Source organism: Larimichthys crocea, chromosome XVIII (assembly GCF_000972845.2).
Source record: "Larimichthys crocea isolate SSNF chromosome XVIII, L_crocea_2.0, whole genome shotgun sequence".
Taxonomy (NCBI): domain Eukaryota; kingdom Metazoa; phylum Chordata; class Actinopteri; family Sciaenidae; genus Larimichthys; species Larimichthys crocea.
The window spans coordinates 5,975,100-5,992,899 of NC_040028.1; the positions used below are offsets into that span (position 1 = coordinate 5,975,100).

At 37.2% G+C, this 17,800-nt stretch overlaps 1 protein-coding gene across 1 annotated transcript in view; it reads left to right on the forward strand.

The window, feature by feature from the left end:
- The first annotated feature begins 1,319 nt into the window (after positions 1-1,319).
- The window catches only part of LOC104923144 (polycystic kidney disease protein 1-like 2), a 41,032-nt gene continuing 24,551 nt past the window's right edge, over positions 1,320-17,800 (forward strand). The window contains exons 1-16 of the mRNA XM_027291139.1: positions 1,320-1,632; positions 2,265-2,423; positions 2,523-2,711; positions 5,847-5,957; positions 6,197-6,344; positions 7,665-7,894; positions 8,032-8,222; positions 10,373-10,589; positions 10,740-10,840; positions 10,992-11,136; positions 11,557-11,743; positions 12,918-13,053; positions 13,163-13,307; positions 14,545-14,687; positions 15,221-15,406; positions 16,181-16,318. Coding sequence (XP_027146940.1) covers positions 1,320-1,632; positions 2,265-2,423; positions 2,523-2,711; positions 5,847-5,957; positions 6,197-6,344; positions 7,665-7,894; positions 8,032-8,222; positions 10,373-10,589; positions 10,740-10,840; positions 10,992-11,136; positions 11,557-11,743; positions 12,918-13,053; positions 13,163-13,307; positions 14,545-14,687; positions 15,221-15,406; positions 16,181-16,318 — 2,739 coding nt within the window. The remainder of the gene's footprint in view (positions 1,633-2,264; positions 2,424-2,522; positions 2,712-5,846; positions 5,958-6,196; positions 6,345-7,664; positions 7,895-8,031; positions 8,223-10,372; positions 10,590-10,739; positions 10,841-10,991; positions 11,137-11,556; positions 11,744-12,917; positions 13,054-13,162; positions 13,308-14,544; positions 14,688-15,220; positions 15,407-16,180; positions 16,319-17,800) is intronic.

Below are 17,800 nucleotides of genomic sequence, written 5' to 3' on the forward strand. Positions count from 1 at the left end.
CAATCACTGAGACAGACAAACCTGTTTTCATGTTCTGAACACCTTTTGTTCTAAGCACAATGGTGCCTGTGGTTGCTGACGTAAATATGGCCTATTATTTTATTACTCAGTATATTGAATCACCATGAACAAGACTGGTGGTATAGGGTTTCAGACATACATATACTTTAAGTATAATAAAAACCCATTAAGGACTGAAAGAAGGATATTAAAAATACACCAATGGAGTCCATTTAAACAGAGAGGTGGAGTGAGAAAGAAGATGTCATGCAAGTTGCATGAATGGACATAAAACAGCTTGACAAGAAAGCAAAACAACCAAATGTCAGATCCTGCAAGTTAAACAAATAGATAACGATATTTATTTGTATCCCACCCTTTTTAAAAACTGTAGACATACTTTAAGGTATCTGCTGGATACTAAATGGCAAGGCTTGTATGATATATGAGTAGTAACATTAAGTGACACTCAAGTCAACCAAAAACTTGATTAATTTTTCATTGATTCATGATTTTTCTGTAGACTAGAGAGGATCAAAGCGCCAATCTTCTGACCACCACACCCCAGTGCAATTTTGTATTAAGTGGACTCTAATGTGAGTCTGCTCCACTTTATTTTGTTTATTTCGGTCAATGCAATGTCACAGTGCATTTTTAGAGAAAAACTTGGGAAAATCCAATGTCACAGTGCATTTTTAGAGAAAAACTTGGGAAAATCTATAAAAGATTATAAAACAGTGGACATTAGTGGTGGACAAAGAGAGAACGGTTATGTTTTGTCATACTAGCGTTTGCACACTATGTGACAAAGAAATACAAATTTTTTTTATGGTTAAAGAATATTGACCATAGTTTGTTACTTAAGTTGTGTTTTTTTTTCTTTTCTGTTTTTTCATGCTGCAAACCAGCACAACAAAAATTATTAATTATCCATTAGTGTTTTAAAATATAAAACTATAAATGATTTTCATTAAATGGTTCAAATTATTGATAAACTCTAGTCTCAGGCTAATTTGCCATCTGGTTGATACCAATTTCCTTTGTTGCAGTTCTGTCTGTGTACAAAGATAATGCACTCAGTGGTTTCTGAGAGAGCCTGGCTGTTAAGTAAACAGAGTTCCAGTGACTCCAGAATACAGTGTGTGAGAGAGGCTCATGTCAGATCCATTTAAAAGCAGCATGTCAGCAGGATGTGTGTATAAGGACACTTGACGAAAAAATTGGGACAGCATTACTTTCTCCACTGCACTAATGGCACAGAGAAGCTGGAAAGAGTGATGTAAGAGTCACATTTTGTTTCTGAAGTAAAAACAGAAAGGATGTGCCAGATATATTTACACCTGCTGTTCCTGGTGACACTCAGCTGTCCGTTTTGTGCTGAAAATACGACAAAGATTACTGTTCCCTGTCCAGAAGAGCAGAAGGCCTTTAGAGGTTCCTGCTATGAGTTTGTGAGTCTTCAGCGTACTTTTTCCGGTGCCCAGGCTTGGTGTGAACAGCGTGGTGGACACCTTGCGTTTATTCCAGATGAAGACACTCAGTACTTCCTTCAAAGACACTTGGACCCCAAGAAGGACATGTGGTTTGGAGCAGCACCCTCTACAGACCTGCAAATTCCTCCAACTGTTGAAGGTAAAGAAGCCCAGAATATGGAAAATGCTAGGCTAAATTACAAACTGGGAAAACTATTTTTATGCACATACCCAGAGGTTTTTATCCACTTTGGAATACTCATGAGCAAGTCTCATTTAACAATTTCATAAACTTGTGTGTACATGCATACTGCTTAATACTTGTAAACATGACTACACTACCACAGAGAAATTGCACAATGCAATGCAATGTGCACAACATGGAAGAGAATAGTTCACTATTATTAATGCATTAATGGATCATGTGTAAATTATGGTACAACTGTGTCCAGTTTAATCTCATTATTTTGCTTCCTAACTGAGAAATAAATCTCACTTCTACTCTGTTAAATTAGTCTTTTCACTGATTCCCCACAGTGGAGTGAGAAATCACTTCACACCACACACTACATATATTTTTTGCAAGGGAGTGAAAAATGTTTAGTTCAAGGTACGTAAAAATATATCTTTATCATTTATTAATAAATTCTACAAAATTAACTTGACTACCATGAATGCAAAGGTGGAAAAATATTATATTCATTATCACCACAGGTCATTGTAATTTCAGGCACATCAGTTCAAACTGTTCATGAACCTAGACATGTTCAGCTGTGATTTGTTCCTCTTTAGGTCCTTTCATTTGGCTGAATGGCTCATATATCACCTACTCAAACTGGGTGAGCAGCCCACAGCCTGGAGCTGCTTGTGGACACATGCTGAGAGACTCAGGCTTCCAATGGGAAGCAACAATACACTGCAACAGAGAAATGGCTTTTATCTGTCAGTTTGGTATGTATTCTCATCTAGACTCAAGCATTGCCAAAACAGACAGCGTACTGAACCACTATGATGAATGACCATTTTGTGTTGCCTTTGTTTTCTTCACAGAGTCAGGGAGATCCATTGTATGTGCAGGTCGTAACACCACTCTGCAGTGTGGTTCTGGTCAAGTTTTGATGATAGATGGTGGCTTTTATGGTCGTGAGAACAATTATTACTGTCGATCTACTCTGTCTCCACCAACAACACACAAACAGTATCAGTGCAGCTGGGTGGATGTTGTGGAATCGTTAACAGGTGAGTGATAGGTGTTCACAAAAAACGTATTTCCAAATTATATAATTGTTATCTTGTTATATCTTGTTATGATAGCCTAAGTGATGTTCGAAAGTATTAAACTCAAAGCCATTAGCTGATATGATCTACACAATAATCACTCTCAGCTTCATAATAGTTCCTTCCATTTAATCTACTGAAGTCAATAAAGAAATCTGAATAGGAAAACAAACATCCCTCGTTAAAAGGTTCTGCACGGATGGAAACTGTGATGAAACTCAATCCACTTTAATGGAAGACATCACAATGCACATATTGTCTCACACATTATTTGCAAAAAAGGAAGAAAAAACACATAACAATAGCTTAAAAGCTTAATAGCCTTAAAGATACATCAATGATATCCATTTCAGAGTAAATGTTGACTCATGCATTAAATTGATGCAGGTCATCCTGTTTAAGGTCTTGAGGTAGTACAGCCTTTCCCAGTGTGCATTGGATAGTTACACCTTGGGGAACAGAGCAAGATAAACACATTTCCTCACACATTTTTTTTATATACTTTATTGTGTCAAACAATGATTACATTTAACAATTACTTTCCCAGTCATCACACTTTTTTTCCCCACCCTGTGTATATGTGAATAAAACCTTCAAATCATAAACAACCAAACAAACTAACAAACAAACTATACATCTATGTTTACATATATGCCACTAAGTATTTAATGTACACATATTATACCATAGTTCCATCATAGTATTGTCCATTTAGTTAATGTACACTCGTTCAAAACCATTTGCAAATATACCTCAAAAGAAATAATAATAAAATAATAATAATAATATAAAATAGAATAAACATACATGTTCAGCCTTTGGCTTGTTACTTCTATACCTCTGTACAATCCCCCCCTGAACTCTGTTCCCATTCTTTCTCCAAAATAGATTTTTCATTCTGTTGCAATATGTGGTAAATTTGTCCAGTTACATTTTTTAGCCTCCTCCATATTTTAATAGTGTGTATTGCTGTAAAATTAGATAGTTTAGTTTAACTTAATGGAAGCCATATCTTACACTGTCCATTTTGGACTCCACTTTTTGCATAATTAAAATTGCTTTTAACTGTGCAGCATTGTAATCATTAATTAAGTTAGGCAGTGCAAGGCCCCCTGTTTCTTTCCTTTGTTGTAGAGTTTTAATTTTTACTCTTGGTTTCTTTTCATTCCATATGAATTTTCTCAGTAGGTTGTCCCACTGTTTGAATGATGTGTATAGTACAAATAGTGGGAGGTTCGGGAATAAGAATAGGAAATGAAACACGGCTGTTTACAGAGTTCACAGTTTCTTTTTTAACACTATTGGTACAACATATTTAATTACAAGGGTTACTTCTGCAAACACTTTTAGGATCAGCAACTATATTCATATCTGACACACAACGTACATCAGCTTAGCTACTTTAAATCAAAATATAGCTGCAAGCAGCAATGGGGGTGCCTAGCAGCATAGCAGGCAAGCCAATGCCTGCTCAGGAAGGTGTCATACACCAAGTTTCATGTCAATACATCAAGGCATTGCAGAGATATTGGCCTTGGAGTTTGGAGTTCAGACATGAAACTTCAACCATGAGCCAGCCATGGTCTGAAGATCACATCCATCAAGTTTCGTGTAAATCAGACAGTGTGTGCCTTCTGTAATCATAAACGTGTTTTTGACTCAATTCAAAATAGCCGCCAAATCTTAATGCATATATTTCACAGTCCTTTAGAAAATGTACTGAGATGTCTGAGAGTATCAGTCAACACTGGAATCAAGGTTAAAGTCCAAAGCAATATGAAGATATGAAAGGTCACCAAAATGCTTGGGCCTCTCAAAGAAGTGGTTATGAGTCTGTGTTAGAAGTCAAAACGTCAAACTGTTGCCAAAAGAATACAGAAAAGGCCAAAAGCATCTAAAAAGACTGAATGATCTGGTGTGGTTGACTGGTGAATGAGGAACAGGTGGTCAATCAGGCAGGTGAGAAATTAGGCAACGTCCAGTGACACACAGATACAGACAAGACTGAAAGAAACACAAGGGGAGGGGAAATCAACAGGAAAAACACTGGGAAGGGAGGAGACATACGTGACTATAAAATAACACTGAACTACTGGGATTGGTTTACATTTACTTCATGCTTGATTGATTCTAAATTACCTATAATTAACTGTTAACACTTCATCCGGCCATAAATAGTTTCTGCTAAACCATTTAACATTAACTTTTATATTAGCCTGAAAATTTCCTGTTAGGATTGAGTGAGTATACTCGGCTTGGCTCTAGTAAAATGGTAAATGGACTGTACTTGTATATCGCCTTTCTAGTCTTCCGAGCACTCAAAGCGCTTTACACTACATATCTCATTCACCCCATTCATACACTAATGGCATTGGCTACTACTGTATGCAAGGTGCCAAGTGCTCATTAGTTTTAGGAGCTAACCATTCATACACATTCACACACCGATGGCACAGCCTTCGGGAGCAATTTGGGGTTCAGTATCTATCTCTTCAGTATCCAAGGACACTTTGACATGCAGCCCTGAGGAGCCGGGGATCGAACCGCTAATTTGATTAGTGGACGACCCGCTCTGCTTCTGAGCCACAGCCGCCCTCTCTAGTGTGTTCAAATGGCTACACGAGTGATGTGCCCAGACCTTTCAAAGCTCAGAATATAGCTCACACTTGCCTTTTTTATACTCTCGTCAATCAGAGAAATAACATTTACAAATACAGACCCTTATTTTGTACTAATACAGGTGATTTGAGGTGTTCATATCTCCAGTGGTTACAGCGTTTGTACTTGTATGGCTTGTGTTCATCGTGTCTACATATCAAAGTGTCCTCGAGCAAGGAACTGTACATGATATGTCCAGGGCCTGTTTGAGTGTCTGTGTGTGGGTAAATGTGAAGTGCTTTATCAGTGCTCATAGTAAAAACATCACACAAGTGCAGTCTGTTTTAATGATGATGGATGTTGATGACTTTATAAGTAGTTAGCATTGTTAGCTGAGTAACATGTTGTTGTTAGAGCACAATCTCACTGGAACACTAGAGCTGCTAAATATAAAGTAGTAATGTGTAAAACTATACATCATTTTATTCTGTTTTCCAGCTCAGTGTCACGGCCGTAGCCTCTGCAACATCACTGAGGTTGTGGAATCCTTCAGTGAACCCTGTCCTCAACTGGGGAGCTACCTGTCTTTGGACTACCACTGCAACGATGGTAGACATGTTTATAATACTTAATTACATTGAGTAACTGAAATGTTACATACTGTAACAACAGTGTATTCAATTTACCATATCTCATTACTTGAAAACTTGCAAAAAAAAGAGAGACAGATAAATCACATAGAAGGTCTATGCTGTTGTCTTGTTCCTTCTATATTAAATATCCCTGTAGTATCTGTTCTGTGTCTGTTTTCATAGATGCCTGAGTGGTACTTTTCTACATTTCTGTAGGACTTACACTGTCAGTTAGCATTGTGGCTGCTGTTTTTGATGACATCACCATCAGTGTGAAGTGGCTTTTACATTTGCCAGAGGGAAACCTTCAGTGCAATCTGAGTCCCGGAGATGGCCTTGTTATTTATCTGCACAGTCCAGAGGGGTGAGTTGTACCTTTTACAGAGTGACACTGACTATAACTGATACACATTTATATAATGTCTTATGTGGTGCTGGCAGGGCTTTGTCAAGTTTGATAATTAATTGATGATTCAGATTTATAACAGATATCTGTAACAGATTCTTCCACAAGTCCCCCAAATTTATGGAGGTACAATACTAAATCTTTGCAATACTCCTTTAATTCCACATAAATGTGTATTAAGTCACTGCTGCTGCAATAGGTCTCTTATATTTAGATCTCACATTAAAACAAGAACAAAAGATATACTGTAGTTTCAAGATGTTGTGAAATAATGTGGATTTATGGGAGTTGTTGTCTTTGTTGTTTGTTGTTACCATTGCTGATAAAGTTCTATCTGACGTGACTAAAATAGTCCAATTTAATTCACATTGTAGGTGAAGAGGAGGATTTTAATTTCTATTCTGGATTTCAAAGGTAGCCAGTGCTGAGAATCTAAAATGAAACAAACATGCTCTCTGGTCTGTCAGTAATGTCAGTATTCTGGATTAACTGCAGAGTCTTTAAAGATTTATTTGGGACTAGTTTTTCTGCATCTGTTTGAGACAAGATTTTTGCAATGTTACATTGGTGAAAAAAGGCAGTCCTTAAAGTTTGTATTATGTGGATCTCATAACCTGATCCCTTACTGTAAAACTGGAGGTCAGAGTGATCCCATCTATCCCATCTAACTATAGAGAGTTTAAAATCAGAAAACTGCAGACCATCCATGTTTTTATGTCCTTATGGTATGTTCTAACTCAATCAATAAATATAATTGGGTATCATCGACATAACGATTAAAGTTAATTGAGTGATTCCTAATACTTTAGCCAAAAGGTGAGAAGAATTGATCCAAGCACAGAACCAGCTTAGTGCGGCTCCTTTAATACTAATCAGATGTTCAAGTCTCTGTAATATTGTGTGATGATCACTGCTGTCGAATGCAGCACTTTGTTCTAGCAAGACAAGTACAGAGACCAGTCCCTTATCTGATGCAATTTCATAAAAATAAATTGTGACTTTCACTAGTGCTGCCTTTGTGCTAATAAATCTTTTGAAATCCTTAAGCTGTTACGTAGCTGGTTGGTGACAGCTTTCTAAAGTATCCTAGGGAAGGGAAAGGGAAGGTTAGATATACAGTAGGTCTATAGATGGCTAAAACCTCTGGATCAAGAATGGGCTTTTTTTAAAGATGTTTACTTAGAGCTACTTTTAATGACTGTGGTACTACTTTGTGGAATTACTTTTTTTTCTACTGCAGTCACTGCTGACTAATTCTGTGTATGTGCTTGTTCTCAGGTTGGAGAGCAGCATGGTGCACAAATATACTCATCCAGGTACATTTGTTGTGGCAGTTGAATGCACCAGCCGTGACATTCACATTACAGCTCAGAAAATAATTACCATTCAAGAGCCCATTAGACAGTTTGGTGTCATCAGATGCTATGCTGGAAAACTGTCTTTTCATGGAACCAACTGCAGAGCCTATTATGAAGAGCAATTTCAAATTCAAATGGAAGTAAAAGCAGGTTGGTGCCAAGATCACCATAATGTACCATAATTCATCCTGCAGTGTAATATTGCTGCTTAAAAGCATTTTGGTGTTTACAGTTTTTTTTAATTTCTAAATGTATTGTTTTAATTTTTTTCCTTTTTCTTTCTGCAGGTACAAATGTAACCTACAGAATCCAGCATGGTGGAACGGTATTGTCTGGTTTATCTGTTGTCAGAGGGAATATTCCCCAGAATGCCACACTGACTCCAGAAATGGTGAAGCTGTTTGGGCCTGGCTGCCACCAGCTGACCCTTTATGCATCTAACATGGTCACGTTCCCTGAAGTGGCTGCAGACCTGCAGGTAAATCAGCATTAATCAAGTAAACTAGTCATGTTCTATCAGTAAAGCAGTAACAATCAACATGATGCATCTTCATTTAATGTTTTTGTTATGATTGTGATGATGGTGTTTGACATGTAAGACTTCAAGGTAACATTTATATCATTTGATTGAGGGGTTGATTGAAGAGACCTCACGGAATTAGAAATTAAATTTAACCTTTAATTATGAAATCAGCTAATTAACACCAGAACACAGTGGATGCATTACCCCTCTGAAATGCATCCAAATCAGCATCCTGTGATATCAGATATAGTTTAAAGTTTTGATCCTGAGTGAAATCTTTGGTTAATCAGTGTTATCGTTTAAACACTGGAATATGGTGTAAAGATGTATAATGGATCAACATTTTATCAATGTTAGACTTCAGGTATACGTAATGGTGGAACATGGAATATAATCAGATTTAAACAATAACGAGAATATAAAGAGTAATATAGTTGTTTACCTAAACTTTCAGTCATAGTTTCAGAATAGTGATTAAAAAACTGTCTTTACCATGCTCGTGCTATTTCAGAAATAAAATATGTTGAGGAGAAATTTATTTCACATGAATAAATAAACATTAAGGGAACGCTGTGAAGTTTTCTTGGTTCACACCAAAACTCATTATCGGTATTACTAGACCTATTCATTTTCTACGGAGAGCAGGAGAGCCAGCCGCATGGTGCATGATAGGGTATGCCATAGCAAGTTGAATGACCCTTTCTTGTATCTGAATTTGCATAAACACAACTTACCTTCATCTTAATGCAAATGTAGACCATCCAATGCAAACTCAGCAGGCTTACAAAACTCAGGACAGATGAATCAAGATTATTATACTGCAGTGACTATTTCTCATCTCGGTTATTTTCAGAAACATGTTTTGATGTGCTGTAATATGATAAAATGAATAAATGATAAAAACTTTTAACCCAGCCAGCATGTTGAAATTGGATCATCTGAATCTAAGCACTACCCAACTAACAGAATCATTATCCACCGACTAAAGTTTTCAGTGGTTCTCTGCATCCATGTGTATCCTCATTGCATCCTGTGTCTGTAACAAATGGGTTGAATGTATTTCCTGTTAAATAAATCAGTTATTATGAACCACCAGTAGCACTTTGCCAGGACATACTTGAACAAGTAAGTAATTTTTTTGTTTATTTGTCATTACAAGCACTTATTTTTGTAACTGAAGACCTTGGTGCCTTATTGTAACATGGAAACTACTCAACTACTCATAGAAGTTGCCATACTATGTCTACACAGGAGGTATAGTGTGAGCACCACATTAGCAGAGAAGCAGCAGCTTTAGTAGTTCTGTGTATGTCTACACTAGGGTGACCATATTCCACTCCTCCACGTTCATGCATGCGCCACAGGGATTTTCATCAGGGTGAGGTCAGATATTTTGGGGCCTTGCACGTCACCCAAACACACTTTTCAATGGACGCTGTATAGGATCGAAAGCGTCACTGCCATTGATGCCTATTACTCATATGCCTATGACTCATAGGTTAGCAACAGCCTTGATAATAACACATTGATTTATTGACACAAAAACAGATCATGTCAGACATGTGATGTATTGTTAATGGTTTTTATATTGGATTAGGAAATAATGAGTGGGACAGAGCATCATGACTGTCTATGCAACGCTAGAATCAAATTATTTTGAATGTGGTGACAACGGGGACAGTTTGGTAGTCAGTAATGAAAAGTGAGACATTTTAGTGTTTTACAGATATTAGACTGGGACTTGGGACACCCACCATGAAACTGGGACAATCTCGGATAAATTCAAACAAATCAGGATGTCTGGTCACTGTATGTGTGGAATGCGTTCATAGACAGTATTGTACACACATCTATCCCACACATTTTGGAAGTGCTCAGAGCCCCCAACACACTCTAGTTACATGCATAAAGCAAAGAAAAATGCACTGGAAGCACAAAGATTCAAAGTTTCACGGCTGATAGTACGGGTAAACTGCGTCAACATGCCATTACTGGATATCTAATTACTAAATCAATCAGTGTATTATCTGTTGTGATATATTTTAGAGATGAGTAACATAAACTCATGTGTTTTTTTCTGTTTTGTAATTCTTCATTTACGACAGATGTGTGTGTTAGAGAAAGTAGCCGGGCTTCAGGCCTCTGTGCTGACAGCGAGGGATGATTGTCTAGACTCTCCAGATATTACTGTTGGTGTTTCCGTCAAAGGGGGGGCACCGGTGCTGCTCCTCTTCACTTTTGCCGGAGAGAATATTTCATTCTCTGAGACCAGAAAAATGAAAACAAGGAAGGAAATCTTTCATATTGGACACCAGATTCAAGGTATGGATGATATATCAAAATCAAGTGCAATGTGTAATTCTGACACACTAGAATCTGAAATGGGCACTTAATCTACATTCAGCTACTTATATGTGCAGATTTTATTTGTTCTTTACGAGCATGTTTTCATCAGTAACTATTCTGCTACAGGGTCTGTACAAGTAAAACTCAGAGCATGGAACATCTTCTCCTCTTTGGAAGTGGATGTGGATATGTTTGGTTCCTGTGGCAAGGATTCAGCTCTTAAACAGGTAAATGTTTTTTTTGTTTTTTTAATTAACCAGGAGTGGTGTTTTATATTTAATAGAGAAGAATACCCTCCAGATCTGTTATTAAGTATGGGATTTTTTTCTCCATTTTACTCTGTGCATTTATAAATCCTTTGTTTGTTTTCCTTTTCAGAGAAAGAAACATGTAAGGGCTGTCAGAAGTTCACTGAAAATCACTGCAACGCCTTCAGCATCATTAAATGACAAAAATGAAGTTATTGTGCTTACAATTAATCAAGACTACAAAGACCCAAAGAAACGTTATCAGTGGTCATGCAGTAAGAACTGATTTTCCTACTGTCTTTCAACTCAAATATTAAGTATTAATTATTTTGTAAGTTTCTTGTTTCTTTTTTTAACATTTAGTTTCATAAACTTTGATGTATTGTGTAGTGATGTGCCAGAACGTTACATTTAAAGAAATTGGATAAGCACCGCCATAAGCTTTTCATTCTCTCATGACATGGGTTACAGGATCTTACAGAGGTGGATTTCAGCTTTGTTCTCAAATTTGATGTATTGTATTACAGTTGTAGTTTATAGTATTATTATACTATTTAAAGTTCTAGTATTATGAGTATAAAGAAAAATGTCAAATTGTTGTTTTGTTCCAACGAGGCCTGTTTGTCTTAGGTGTTTTGAAACAGCATATCAATTGTTATTGCAGTAGTATAATGACTTTCCTTGTTGATTCACAGTGAATCCCTGTAAATGCTCTGGAAATGTGGATGGGCTGACTCACACCATTATAAAAAGCTGTCTACCAGATCCATTTGAATTTAATAGGTATCATTTTAGTGTGATATCTAAAAATGGCAACTCAGCTGAGAAGTCTGAATCCGTATGCATCACTGTTACACCTCAGACAAAGATTCCACACATAAGGTACTTGATGTTTTTGAAACTGCTGTGTTGTAGACCACCTAAACTGAGACTTGTAGTCATGAGCATGAGTGTTTCAGGACCAGACAATATTCCTATGTTAACTAAATATGTAGCTTGCACATGTAGTTAGGTGGTAAATAGCTGGAAAGCACCTGAAATTAGTTATATTACTTGGCTTAGTATAGGTAGCCATGTCAGTAAGCGTTGCAGTGTGGAATTTAAATACTGCTATGTGTTTTAAATTATTTTATTTTATTTATTTGACAGCTGTAAGTGCTTCAAGTTGTTGCATTTAAACTTATGAAGTTTCACATCCACAGTTACAATGTAACAAATAAATGTGACAATTTAGTGATGTCCCCACAGTTGTGGTCTCAACTGGTCCTGAGATCTAGAGTCCTCTTAGCCTGATACTGAGACGAAGACTAAGACTCATCTCGAGCACTACAACGCTAATTCTCGTGTTTCAGGTGTAACTGCAATTCTTAATCTTAAAATAGAAATCAGCCACAGTACCTGCATTGTACTGGAACCAAGTGGCAGCCTCCATGGCTGGGAAGTGACACGAGTGTAGAAGTACCAAAAACTGTAATTCTTCAAGTGGCTGCTTGAGGCTGGCTACAGAACATTTTAACATCCATAAGTGTCTGTGTTAAAATGCCCAGCTTCACAGCAGATATAAACATGTTTTAGAGCCTAATTTCACTATTCACAACAACTGCAGTGAGTTTGAATTTCTTTACAACTTACCCATCCAAATCATAATAAAGCTTAAAGTTACACATAAATAACAGCGTGGCCATTTTGATAGACAGGTATGTGCCATTACAGATGACTTGTTTGAGCACCCAGGCATCATTCAGTTCGCCTTAGGTCTGCTGATGATCCATGTCTTTTTGGGGGAGGCAGAAGAGACAGTACAGCCATTCTTTTTACTGTCATTGACTGAAACAAATGAAACTGCTTTGTAAAAGAGCTCAACAAAAACATTTTTTTAAAGATATTTTTGCATTGTAAACAATCCTATAGATTACCAGATCAAGCTGTGAAGCATGGCAGCAAAAATAGATTGTTATTTTAGAATAAACTTCCTGGTTTTACTGGACAGCATTTTTGGATGTAAACATTCTAGTTATGTATTAACCAAATTATTATTGTATTTGTTGTACCACAGTCTCATTTGTGTTGAAGGCTGTCACCCAATAAAGCAGAACACGGATGCAAAAATTAGAATGAATTGTACAGGGAATACACAGTGTCCAAACGTTCGGTGGTACATTGAGGACCCAGATGATGAAACCAGCTGGCCAGTAAGTCTGATGAAATTAATTCTGAATTGATAAGGATTGAAAGATCAGATACTGTTGTAAAAACAGTTTAACACTGACGTAATTAATTTGCTTGTTAATTTATTCACAGGATGAGACAAAGCAGTGCTACAAAGATGCCAATCAAAGGCCACTTGTACGGAGAATGGATGGTGGGACTGAATACACTGTGAGTCATTCAGTTCTTACAAAAGCCAAGACTAAACGTCAGGATGTCACAGTGGTGCTACTTTCTGGCGAGTATTATCTTCTATCTTATTTTGAGTTTGGGTTTAAGAGTAGTACATCCTTGGTTAACTGAAGTATATTTATTGCAAATAAATTAATTCCACACTATTGTAGAATCATAAATACTATTTCCATTTACAGGAATTAGTCGCTGTTTAACTGGTGACTGTTGACTGACTATTTAATCAATTATCAAATATGTATTCGCAAAACGAACCTTTACTTCTTGAAAATATATATAACACATTGTTCTTTTCTTTTAACCAAAGGGGATGACACACCTCTTTATAAAAAACACACCATAAAGACATCATCGTCTCCAAACAAACCTGATCCTACCACCAAAAGCCCGGTTACAAAAGATCCTTCTAATCCTTCGAATCCTGCCACTCCATCATCTTCATCATCAGCTTCATCATCAGCAACCGGCAGCAGTTCTAGTGGCTTTACATGCACAATATCACCACAAAGTGGAACAATCTTTGATGTTTTCAAAATAATTTGCAACACCGGAACTCCTTGTTCTAAGTGTCAGTATTGTTTTAAGACTCATGATGGTAAGTAATTCAGTAATAGTTAAGTTATCACATAAATAAGCAATATTACATGAGAACATAAATATTGGTGCAAGCACCTCGGTCCTGACCATGCAAATGCCTTGGTCTGACCTCCTCACCAAAGTGCAAAGAATAAGTAAAAGTTTTCCAATGTAATATTGCGATTAAACGACAATTACCACCTTAAGTAAAATATATAATCGAAAGATATTTGTATGTTGTGGCAGGTTTTTTGCTCGACTTTTCCGTTCTGAGCTGTTTCCATGGAAAGACACTAGATCTGACTAATACCTGGAAAACAATCAATCACAGCAGTCGATTCCTATGTGTAAAAGAACCCAGTTTACTACTCCAGCAAGTAGTCTTAGTAACAACTTAGCAATGGAGACACTTTCTAGTTTTGAACACGTTCTAAATGTCTAGTTGACTAATCAGATTGCTTGGTCGTAACTACTTGTTGTATAATTTTAGAGAACTCTCCGGTAAATATATAAATCTAACATATTCCATCACGTAAGAAGGAGCGCTACCGCAGGTCCTTTATTCCAACATGACTTTTGGAATTACTTTTTCAGATACTTCTTATTCATGAGTATTTTCTTATCCACCATGTGTATACAACCAGCTGTGTGAGATCAATAAAGTCTATTTCATCTTACCTTTTCTTTTCCTGTTTGAAAATCGTCAGGTAAGCATCTGCGTTGCAGTAAAGACAATGTATTGGAGTCTGTCTTCCTTCCTCTTGGCGACAGCAGCTCCAACCACAGACTGATTATCAAAGCAACGGCAAAAGACAAAAGCTTTGTCGCTCACACCACTATAACTGTACAGGTTTGTCAAAAGCATGATGAAAATATTGGGATTTGATGGAACAAGATCTGGAAATGGTCTAATGTTTTACCCTACTGTAGTCTTTCTGCAACGTTTTACACTGTGTAGTGTCGCATAAACTATGAATCTATTCTAGTACCACCATTATGGCAGACATTAAAATACAGTATGGCATAGGCCAACTCTGTTCATCTATAGGTACTGCACAAGAGGTTTATTCCTAATAATAAGATTATTTACTGTTGACTGAATGAAACTGGTTAAAGAACCAGAACTAATTTGGTGGAAAGTTGATACGCCTGATCCACACTTCTCTCATTTTACCTCTGCTTACTCTCTTACCATCAAATTTAGCTCATAACTAATCATTGATGTATGTGCGTGCATGAACATGATTACACAACAGCCTGTTATAAATTAATTTTAAAAATCTGATCAAAATTTTACTTAATAATAATACTACGAGGGGGAGGTTGTGTAGCATAGTTTGAGAACCAGTGCATGACTGTAACAAAATGGCTTTTTCTCCTCAGGTGCTGGATTACACAGATAACTCCAACTCTTCAGTAGATGGTCTTAAGATTGTAGTGGAGGCTGCCGTGGCTCGGATGAACAAACTCGGTATACTGTCAGGAGAAACCTTGGGACAGATGTTCCATTCTGTGGGCAATCAACTGAACGGCCAATCTGATAAAAAGACGAAACAGAAGAGGCAAAAGGTAACTGCATTTACAACCAAACTGACAAAACATGGTTGGATCAGACCTGACCACACCTAGCTTTGATCCTGGGTGTGGTCCAGATGTTAGGGCATAGTTACTCCTTCAACTGGCCCTAATACCACAGTACAATAGGGAAGAATGTGAATAGTGTTGTCAGTTTTTACCAAATTATTTTCCCAGTAACAATCATTGTGTAGTAGTGAAATACCGTAATCAGAGTCTTCGACGTAATACATTTTGTGATTTTTGATTGTTTGCTGTCTTACTAGTAGATGGATCAATGTGACCAGGAGTCAGAAACACTAAGTCACAGTCACAAACTCTAACACTCCCCAGGTGCTCTGGTCTCACAGTCACGGGCTATAGTTCACGACAGTTACTGTTCACTGTTCAACTCTGTAAATCGGATGTATATAATATGATCTATCCATCTATCCATTATCTGTAACTGCTATTCCTCATTAGGGTCATGGTAGGGTGGAGTATGATAGAAAAAAATGTGCACAATCTTGCTTTAAATCATTTGAATTTCTTTCTGTCCCCGTTTTGTGATTCACACTGCAACATTTTAAGTGGTGGTAATGCACCTTAATGCTAGTTGCCAGAGTTACAATCAAGTGTAATTTATCATACACAATGATAAGTGCAAGTTAAAGATAAATTTTACTTTAAATTTTTTCCCCCACACTTTCTAGATATTGTATTTTGTACTCCCAAATACTAAATGGAGCAATTAAATAAATCATGGGGTAATGCTTTTCTCTGTTACAGCTTCGTGAGCAGTTGCTTGATACAATGATTGAGACAGTAAATGAAGTTCCTACCAAGGCGCCAGAAGAAGTTCAGGTGGCATCAAGAGGACTTTCTGCTGTCATTCTAAAAGACACTGAACTTAGCTCTTCTGCTCAGGTATATACAGTTAACGGCACACTAATTAAAATACTTTTTTTTTAAATGAGTTAGGAGTGATCTGTAGCACTTTATCATAAGGGGAAAGAGGAATCTGAGTAATTACCAAGGAACAAATAAGGACCGACTGCAGAATTTACTGCTAGTGAAGCGTTGGTTGAAGGTGTGGTGAATCATACTGAAGAAACTTTGCAAGTTGCAAAAATACCAAAGAAATTATTCATTTAATAAAATCTATGAATTTATTAATAGTTTATGTATAATGTTTATGTAGATTAGGCATGTCATCCTAACTGTTTTATGAGAAAACAAACCATGATAGAGATGGGTTTATCTTCTCAAGGGCATTTTTAAAAGTTAAAGCAGATAATGATGAAATAATGATTCAATACTTAATGCACCACTTTAATTTATTGGCCACAAAAAGAGTCAGTAACCATAAGAAAATGATTAAGTAAACAGGACCTGCTTATTAACTACTCAGTATAATTTATCACTTTACTTGGGGTGCACAATAACAATAGCTCTCACTGTAAGGATAGTGTATAATCTTAGATTCTTATGGGACACTGACTTCTCCTTGAGATACAGAGCACCTGTGTCTTTGTTTTTCAGAAAGAACCATTTTGCGCACCATTTTGATTATTACTACGGTTACTGAGGTCAGAGTATAGTGCAGTCTCAGTCCCTAGACACAGCAGATAGGTAATAAGCCTGTACAGAATCAGATAACAATGTCAGACCACTAAGGGTAAACATATTACCTTGTTTGTAGACTAATGACTAATGACTTGGAGAAGTCGTGTCACTTTTCTGAGAGCAGAAAGACGGGCCAGATAGGACGGCTTCTTCAGAGAAGTTGAAGTGGCATCATGTCATGACAAGTGTATTGTTATGGAATTTTCTATCCTTAGGTAACACAAGGTCACGTGGGGGCCTTGAGGTCCTTAGCAGTATTAGTTGTTTGGCTTTGACTGGGTGCCACCATATCTCAACACTGTGGTGGCCGGGGTCGAAGAGGCCTTCCTAGACTTAATAGATAGCTGGCCGTTGACGTTCCAATCTGCGTAAACAGAAATCTGAATGTGCTTACAATAACATGAGTAAAGACATTCTCTTTGACTAATTCTGAGTGTGTAGTATTTGGGGTGTGATCTTTGGGTTTAGAGTCGATCCACCAGCACGAGTTCGGCATAATGTGAGACCGATTCAAGCACCAAAGACGTACTTTGAGAGTGTCTCTAGTTCTCCTTGGCCAACCGTCAATAAATAATACAGCATTAGACATCAGAGGCTCCTGAACACTTTCTTTCTTCCTGACCTCACCATTGACCTTTGACTTCAGCAATAACTCCACAACATGTATTGATAAATCAGTTATTCTCTTTGATCCAGTTTCAATAAACTTTTCCACATAGGACATCTTGGACTCCACCACAGTCAGTATGGTCGATTTACAGATATTCAGGAACTACTATCTAC